Source organism: Emericellopsis cladophorae (assembly GCF_022114955.1).
Source record: "Emericellopsis cladophorae strain MUM 19.33 chromosome Unknown NODE_106_length_33250_cov_112_206976, whole genome shotgun sequence".
Lineage (NCBI taxonomy): Eukaryota > Fungi > Ascomycota > Sordariomycetes > Hypocreales > Bionectriaceae > Emericellopsis > Emericellopsis cladophorae.
This window is the reverse complement of record NW_026251031.1, coordinates 24205-33250: the sequence shown is the minus strand read 5'-3', so window position 1 is coordinate 33250 and position 9046 is coordinate 24205. Positions and strand designations below refer to the sequence as shown.

The 9046-nt window shown below is 50.0% G+C and overlaps 1 protein-coding gene across 1 annotated transcript; it reads right to left on the bottom strand.

Annotated features, from left to right (window-relative positions):
• Window positions 1-5705: 5705 nt before the first annotated feature.
• On the bottom strand, window positions 5706-7517 carry J7T54_001544 (uncharacterized protein; the record flags this gene model as incomplete). The annotated part of the gene is made up of 1 exon (XM_051510472.1): window positions 5706-7517. The coding sequence occupies one exon, from the start codon at window positions 7515-7517 to the stop codon at window positions 5706-5708; it is 1812 nt and encodes a 603-aa protein (XP_051358636.1).
• Window positions 7518-9046: the final 1529 nt, after the last annotated feature.

The window sequence follows — 9046 nt, the reverse complement described above, 5'->3', positions numbered from 1 at the left end:
AGCCATCTGAGCCATCTGAGCCATCTGAGCCATCTGAGCCATCTGAGCCATCTGAGCCATCTGAGCCATCTGAGCCATCTGAGCCACATGGAGCTGTACGACGTAAATGAAAACAGCCATGTCATGCTTTCGTCACCTGTCAAGAGGTCTGGCAGTCGGCGAGTTGCTTTGACAATATGCCACTAGAGAATTGACCCGAACAGCACCCTGGGGAGGGTATTCAAGCTCGACACAAGTTACAAATTCCGTGTCAACAGGGCATTGAGATGTGTGGCAAAGGCCACAGGTTCCTTGACAATCATGGTCCACTAAGAAATGCCACAACCAACGAGACTCCGGATTCACCTCATAGTTTATTATGTACCAGGGTGAACAGCTATGCCATATTCACTATAATGTCCAAAGCGGACCTAGTCTTTACCCCTCGAGACTCGCTTGAAGTTCCGCGGGAGCATTGACGACAGAAAACCCCTTGCTTGGAGATCACTCTCCTGAGCAAAGGTTCGGGTGCTGTTGCCGTCCAGAATGCCAGTCGTCCATATTGCTTGATTCAGAGAGGATCAATGGGCTTTGAACCCCTGGGTTCAGAGGGGGACATTGAGGACCCTCGGCCTCCTGTCATTGACGCGAAGATATCTTGTGCTAGAACGAACCTCCAGGTAAAGGATACTACCAGTGGGACAGTGTTCCGAAAGAAGAGGAGGCCACCTATCTACGCATTGCACGATACGTCCAAATACGACCCACGCCTCAAACTGGATGATCTGGTCACTCCCAGGCCTGGCCATCTTTTGACAAGGATGGTGAAATTGGATGATTTGCTGTCAAAGGTGCCTGATGGACACTACGAGATTGCACTGGAGCCGCGAGGTCTTTGGTGGTGTCCTGGAGATGTGGAAGATTTCGAGGCGAACGACGGGGATCGCCTGCCACAGCGCTTGTGGAAGAAACGGGTGCCGCCTGGCATGTTCGAGTTGGAAAATACTGTCACCCTTGAGGTCAAAGACGGAAAAGAAGTTTCTAGAAGTTAGGCAAGTGGAAGGACATTTTAGACTGGAAGATGTCTGCGAGGACGCCCTCAGCACCAAGAGTTCCACCAGCGCCAACATCACTGGGAACAGCGCCTTCGAGGTTGCAGGTATGTGCTAGAACGTGGCTCGCATATCGAATGTTCACAATGGCGTGAACTGACATGTTGGGATATGCGCAGGAGGTTACATACTCGAACAACTGCTACCCAAAGATCTGGTGTCATTGCCACAGTCGCCGTGAAAGACTTGATGGCGCATGTAACCCGACTAAGCGAACACCTTGCTGGAAAGGACGTTTAGTGGACGAATAGACACAGGAGTAAGTATGTGCCAACATCAGATAGCAACGCAGTTTGGCTGAGGATGGAAGGAGCTCACGCTATCACTCAGATGAAAGAAGCCACTCCCCCGTGAGTTCTGTCGACAGTCAAGGGGAGTTTGGCTTGGGCGTATCTTTTGTTCACCTCTTTGGACCGGTACACCATTCTTGTAAGATTTCGGAAGTATATGAGAACAGACTACCGTGACAAGCAAGGCATGCACACCAACCTTGCCTATGATCAATTTGATAGCTCGCATTTATTCGAGAGAACTTGAGAGATGCGCCCATATTGTGGACCAAGTGGTATTGGAGACCAGTACTCCGGCCTCGCTGTTTTCAAGAATATCTCGTAGACCAGTTCCTAAAATGGATTTGATTCAAGAGCTGGATCGAAAAGAGCACAGTCTAGGGGCTGGTGTCACTCCTGGAATCCAGAGCATGATCTTGCGGGAGAATCTGTTGAATTGCCCTTGGGCCGTCGCAGGCACTCAAAACTTTGGGCCGAATCCGCACATGGCGTGTGCTGGAGTTATTTGAGGCACGAGATGCCAGTGATATTTGGATGTGTTTCAATCTTATCCAAACCCCTTGTTTCCATTAAGGATAGAGTGAGGGTAGCAACAGAGAGTCTGCCATGATTCTCGATATCACGCATGCTAGGGCCCAGACATATAAACACCATGTAAACACTTTCCACATTCTTTTATTCTTCCCATCAACTTTAAATAGCCCGTGATTCGACTGGGCGCTTTCAGACTCGAGGCCTACGTTTATGTTTCGGTTGTGCCCACAAAAACAACCAGCACGGCGGAAAACCTGCCATCGCTTATTGTTAGAAACTGCGAATCTAGCGAACGTGTTGATCAAAACTTACGCCGCAGTAGAACTAAAGACATCTTTGGGCCTTGCCGAAGTGAAATGAGCCAAGGTCACTGCGAATACTGCGGTAAGTCCTGCGATGACTGCCAGTGTGGCTCCTAGCTGACAAAGTAGAGGGCCACGATACTCAGAATCGGAAACATGGATGCAACCAGCGCCTTGGTTATGCGCAAGACATATGCAAATCCTTTGTCATAGACAACGGTGTTGTGCAAATGGTCTGGTAATTCCTCTGTCCGGGCTTTTGTCTGTTGGTGGCTGGGCGTTGGGTCGAGGCGCGGGAACGATGAACTTGACTTAAAGCGCTTCCTTCTTTTCGATCAAGCTTCAAGACTAACCTTGGCGACAGCAGTCCATTTAGCATGTCGCGCCGTCACCACTATAGATGTTCGAATGGGTACCAGTGGCTTCAGTCAGCTTTACTGTTTCAGGCTCCCCAGATCAAGCAATATGATAAGAGAGACTTTGTCGGTCTAGCGGTCTAGCCCAATAAACATCTAATTGCAAACAGACTCTCGGAGTGGCTTGGATTCATTCTTTTGTGACACATCGTACCAAGACGTGGCACCGGCTGGATCATCTCCGTACATACCCGTCCAATGGGGGAAACCTATTTCAGCACATGCAACGACGTGGGCAGCGTCAGCGATACAAGATAGCTATGACATCATAGACAGAGTCGGTGACAAGAATCCTCGGTGAAAATTACGTCTCCTCTTCAAATTAGGAGGGTGCACTATTTAACCGGGCCGTCGATCCTAAAGAACCAATTCACTAAGAGCAGATAAGACAGGTATAAGATGTAATAACTTTATCAATTAACACCTACATGCGCCTTCTTTACTAAGCCGCAACTATTTTACACCTCTTTACTCTTCTCTCGTGAAAGACCCCGAAAGATAGCCGTACATGGTTCTAGTTTTCTTGCGTATGTCGACTCGACGGCGACACGCGGCCCGCGCCTAGGCGCCGAGCTGCCCGTTGACTCGGCACTTGTCACGCCCCTCCCACCCGGCCAGGGCCCCCTGGCAATCGTGCACCACTCTTGGGCGGCCGCTGATCCAACGTCTCCCGGCATCAGGGTTAGGTGGCATGATCTAACTACGATCGATTTCAGGCGCGAAAAACGGCAAAATAAGGTCGAGCCACTAATAGAGGGCCTCTTAAACTCGAGATTCGGGTGGGGCGGAGGGCATGCTATTAGGAGTTATTATAACTGCTGCGAAAGCCGCAGGGTTGACCTGCCCCGGTGGTGACATACACCAGTTTCAAAAGCGAGCGTATATACTTGTGTTACGTAGTCTACCGTGTCGATAACGTCATATGCGTTGCAGATAGGGGCGCTTAGCTACTATTACGCCATGCAAAAGAGTGTAATCTATCACGATGCCTGTGATGAACACTATGCCACCAAGGTGTCTAGTAATGAACCAATCGGTTAACGCGAAAGACCTCCCTCCCAGGCCTCTAGACAGGGGCTTACGTACTACTGCAATAAATGAAAGCATTATGTTGGTGATGTTAGCGAAGATCCTTTAGTGGATCCCTATGCGTGCGAGCTCCCGCCTAATTGTTTGTGTTTCTATGTAAGCTAATTATGGCTCATGACGTTAGCGAAGATCCTTTTGTGGATCTGTGTGTGTGAGAGCTCTACCTCCTTTATCCGGGCCTTCTTGGAAGCTACATGTTGAAATGCCTGAATTTTAAGGAATTAGGAAGAAGAAGTAATAGTATAAGAACGGCTTCTAGGACGGAGGGTCATAGATTTTCAACAGCAATAAGTACTTATTTCTTCTCCAAAATTATCCTATTTTTCAAGCAGACTACTCGCCTCCTAAAGACATAAATATGCATTTGCAATTGAGTCTCCTCGCCTTCTGCCTCAGCGGAACTCTCGCAGCGCCGAAAGATATGTACGCAAAGCGCCAATTCCTCGCACCACCTCCTGGCTGTGAGGATCCCTCTGCGTTCACTCGATGTACGGAGGGCAGTGTTTTAACTTGTATCAATCCTACTACAACTGCCGCATGGTTTGCTTTCCTAGTCTTATTATATTGCTTCATTTTTATATACTTACAGAAAGGACAGCATTGCATTTTGTGAGCCTTGCTGCAGTGGGGACCCCGGCGTGGGCTGCCCAGGTTGACTCGGACGAGAATACTAGTTGTTTTAGTGTGAGTTTTATCATCCCCGATATTAAGGGAAAGCTAAATGATTGCGGCTAGCTGACTAGTTTCTATAAGATTTGATTTAGTTCGCTCTTTTACAGCGCTTAAAGCGCCCTCACGCCTAGGAATATAAGCCTGTCACTCTTTATTAGATAGTTGTTAATCGTCATTCTTTTATATGTTTGTCTACCCTCAAGATTACCGGAATGTCCGCGATCCTCTTTCCTGCGCCTAGATGCGCCTATGTTATCTTTTGGGCCAGGCCCATAAATGTCAGTAGCACCTGGAGACGTGATACACATCATCTAAGTGTCCCAAAAGTCACGATACTGGGTCGTCTTCTGGCATTCGATACGTTATACGGCACACTTTCTAATGCCGTGCATACTTTTGGTACGGTTTAAACCGTGTGACCACTGAGTGGCGCTTGCATCCGCATGTTTTTTCGGCTTACGGCCTATTTTTCCGTCTTATCGAGTTGTTGCGTGGCCGCCTTGTCGGGCACAAGCGCATCATTTCCGAGCATCATCCAACAGTCTGCGCCATGTATAAATTTAGGCTGGCACATCTGTGCCATCTATTGGCGGGTGGCCCTCATTCCTTTTCATTGGTAACGAGGGCCTACACCTATTCAGACGAGCCCCAAGGTGACGGTATTCAACGCTATCGCTACATCAAGGTTGCACAATACTGTTAAAAAACTCCATCACACAAAGCCTGACACAAGTACCCCCTTCAAGGCATCTTGCTGACACAGACAGAATGCATTCACGAGCTTGCGCGCGTCTACACTGAGATAGACGCTCTCGAGTTTAATAAGACGCCAACTACAGTGTAGTGAGCACTACAGAGATCCATTACCCCGGGAAATGCGAATCTAGGCACTACCTGCAACTATTTACAGCGAGGATGTGAAGATATACACTCCTTGGGAAGGCCATGGCGCTCGGGTTTTGATACCATTTCAAGGGCACGCGCTAATTTAGTGCATGCCAGAATCCTGTTGTCAACGATAGCGGCCTTCAGAAATTCGATATGTCCACGAAGCTTCAGACAGTGACCGAAAGCACTTGACAGAATCAGAACAGCAGTGCTAGGCGGAAGATAATCTTTCGGGTTGCGACATATGCCGACCTCCTCCCCAGCTCCTTGCATAGGTCCTGTGGGCGGGATGATCTTAGCGATATATATCCTTACTGAGTGAACGAGCGGGATATGCCAGACATCATACAACAATTCCAAACATAGATTTACTTGTGTCTTTATTCACGATCCAAAGAAGAACCCTATTTCCGCCACGCCAAATCAGGAGAACCCCAAGTTGAGCGTGTATTTCATCGGCGTCGTACCTGTGACATAGACATGGTGCCCTTCCAGTACGAGGTTGCCATTATGCCAGCTATACTGTTCGCCAGCATCGGGATTGAAGATGCCATTCCCGTTGCCTGGTCCAAAGGTAATGGTGTCTTTGCCATTAGTGTACTGGCCCTCGCCCTCCTTGAGATGGTAGATAGTGTTCCCTTCAGCGTCCACAGATGGCTCGACACCACTGAACTCGCCACCCTCCCTAAAGGTGACCTCAAGCGTGATGTCCACGTCCTTCTCGCCTGTGACTTCAAACTCGAGATCATAGCCTGCGTCTGTCGGCACAATCGTCACGTCCGTCTTGAGGCGACGCACACTGGCGGGTCGGTTCTCAAAGTCAAGGCTAGCGTAGAAGCGGCCGTCGACCGACCTCGATAGATCGTAGGTACCATTCTTGTTGAGCTGGTCGGTTGGCATGGGTAGGTAGTACTGCACCTCCATCGTACTGCCTAGCTTGGTGATACCAGTTTCGTCGTCGAATTCGATCCCGTTGGATCTAAAGTGGCCCATGCTGAAGAAGTTGGCGCTCATCCGGATGCCTTCAAGGACTAGATTGCCATTCCAGGCGCGTAACAGGGACGGATTCGTCGACAGACCGGAACCGAATCTGTTGTAAAACTCCGTCTGCTCCCCCTTGTGGTACCAGTCTGTCCCGCCAAAGGCCGATATGGTCAGCTTGTCGTTCCGCACGCGGACCAGGCTCGCAGTGGGGTAGAGTTTCTGAAAGTCGACAAAAGGCTTCTCGGGCGCTGGAAGTTCTTTTGCCAGCTCAGGTTGCTCGATGAGGTTGGCCAGATAGTCTCCTAGTTGCTTGGGCACACGCGCCTCCAAGAGCCGCGCCATGGCGGCGAATCGACCATTGCCATCAAGCAAGGCCAGCTCCCGAAATTGCGGGTAAAATTCATGCATGTTATCGCTCCCATACTGGTTCTGATCCTGGCGGCGACTGAGAACGGTCTCGATTTCGCAATTGGGCTCGGCGTGCTCAATGGACAAGGCGAGATTCTTGCGCACAGGCTCAATTAGTTGAGTGCGGTTGAGCTCGCGCGCCACAGTAAGAAGAGACGGGTTAGAGACAGCCGCGTAGTAGATGCCACTGCGCTCAGAGTAAATGCCATCTGCATCGATATCGATGCCTTCGGCGAGCCACCCGTCAATACGCTCGATCAAGCTCTCGTCATCTGTGATGCGGCTGATGCGCGCCAAGGCAGCGCAGACTTTCCATCGATGATTTGGCGTGTGAATGCCGCCTTTGGCCAGACCAGTTGCGGCTTTGCGAAGGATAGCGCGGATGGTGTCTGCAAAAGCCTGCGAGTCCTCGTGGTCGTCTTCCTCAAGGATGCGCACCATGATGCCAAAATCCTCGATCAGGAAGCCTGTGTCAGGCGGGGAGTGGTAATTGCCAACTGTGTATGTGCCATCACAGTGCTGGACCTTGGTGAGGACAGCAAGCATCTCCTCAATGTGAGGCAGGAGGGTCTCATCGTGGTAGTGTGTAGAGTTGGGCCAGACAAATGGCGTGACTAGCTGGCGGACGGCGCGGGTAAGACTACGGGGCGACCCAGCGATGTACGCCTCTTTTCCATCGAGAACAGGCTGTACCTGCGCATCGGCAGCTGTGGTGAGAATCTCAAGGCTAGCCCAGTCTTGGCCGGCTTCAGCACGTGGTGCCAGAGCTGTTGCTGACGCGGTGGTTGCCAGGAGAGCCACGCTCGTGGCTCTCAGAACGCTGCATATCCGGCCAATTTGCATGATGTTGAAGGGGAAGAGGGTGTAGTGCTCGAAGTGGATGGGGGAAAGGATCTGTGTTTATGCTTAAATATGCGCCGGTTCTGGCTCCTCGGTGCATTGGTCACCGAATTGCTGCCGGCAAGCCCATCTGCCGAGCTCTGCGCACATGTCCCATGGGGAAATTCATGCATCCATGCTATGGTTGAGAGGGTGAAAGACTGAGGTCCCCATTTTCGTTCTGTCTGTTCGCTCGGTTATTCGGTATAAAAGGTTATGATAAGCGGCGCCTTCCCCTCTTTGTTCGTCTCCGCAGGCAAGGCCCAGAGGCTCACGCTTCGATAGCGCCATTTGCGCTAGTGGTGAACCAGGGGTATGAGAGAGTCCGCCGTCTTCCTATTGAGGTAGTAAGAGATACGGGACGACGCTCTTTCAAACCGAACCGAATAAGTGGCATGCTCACTTTTCTAAATACGGCTCCTCCGTGTTCAATCGCCGAGCCGGCATTCGTCCGGTAGTTCAGTGCAATTTCAGCCACCCCGCCCGGGGCCGGACTGCCAACGCCGATGTCTCCACCTTTCTCCCGGTGTGCTCTCCGGAGTCCCGAATTTGTTAGTCGATGCTCGTGGGTTATGAAACACAACTACGATTTTGGAAGACGCTTGATGACTCACGAGCCGTAGTATTTTAGTCTGATACGATGGCTGCGAAATCAGATCCAACAGCTAGACCATCTTTACTGTCAACGTCTAACCACGACATCATCATCTCAATACGGTCAGATAGGCTGACACTCCAAGGCTTCTTGAACACCGCGGTATAATCACTGCTTATGAGAATTACATGTGCATACATCAACTCTCTTCTACATGATGACTCTTGGAAGAACGAAACAGCACCATCAGGTGTATTATCTTGAAGAATCAGAATAGAAATCGCTTCTCATGTCTTTGGGCTAGAAGCGACATAGTAGATCACGATAAAAGGACCAAATGTTAATTATATTCATGTGGATCCATATTCCCGTCTCTCATTTTCGAAGCTCGCACATCTGTCGTCCGTGGTTGATTGGGTCGTCTCTGATCGCATGCTGAATTTCACCTCATTCTCGCCCTCTTGTGTTATGTAGTTGTTATTCATAATTCTTCTTAGACAATGCCCATTTCTATCCACAGCTGGGCCGAAATATTCATTGAGACTCATTCAGCAGGGGATAGTCCCCTTTCGTTCCGTTCCAGGTCCACCTCATTTCACCAACGATCCCGGAAGACGAAGGGCATAGTCCACCTTAGTCCTTGAGCATTTTCCCATCCATGACATGAGGTATTTTTATTTGATCTAATCTGCTTGTCGACTTCTTTCCGCTATCGTAAAGGACGACATGACCCCTTCGTAGTAATGGACGACCTGCAGCTATCCGCCAAGATTCGGGCAACAGCCAATCAGCGCGCATCCGCCGATTCAACAAGGAAAGACTCAGCTTAGTTGTCTTGACAATGACAACGCTCGCGCCGAATATCGGGAGCATGAAATTCCATGATGAAAGACTCCTA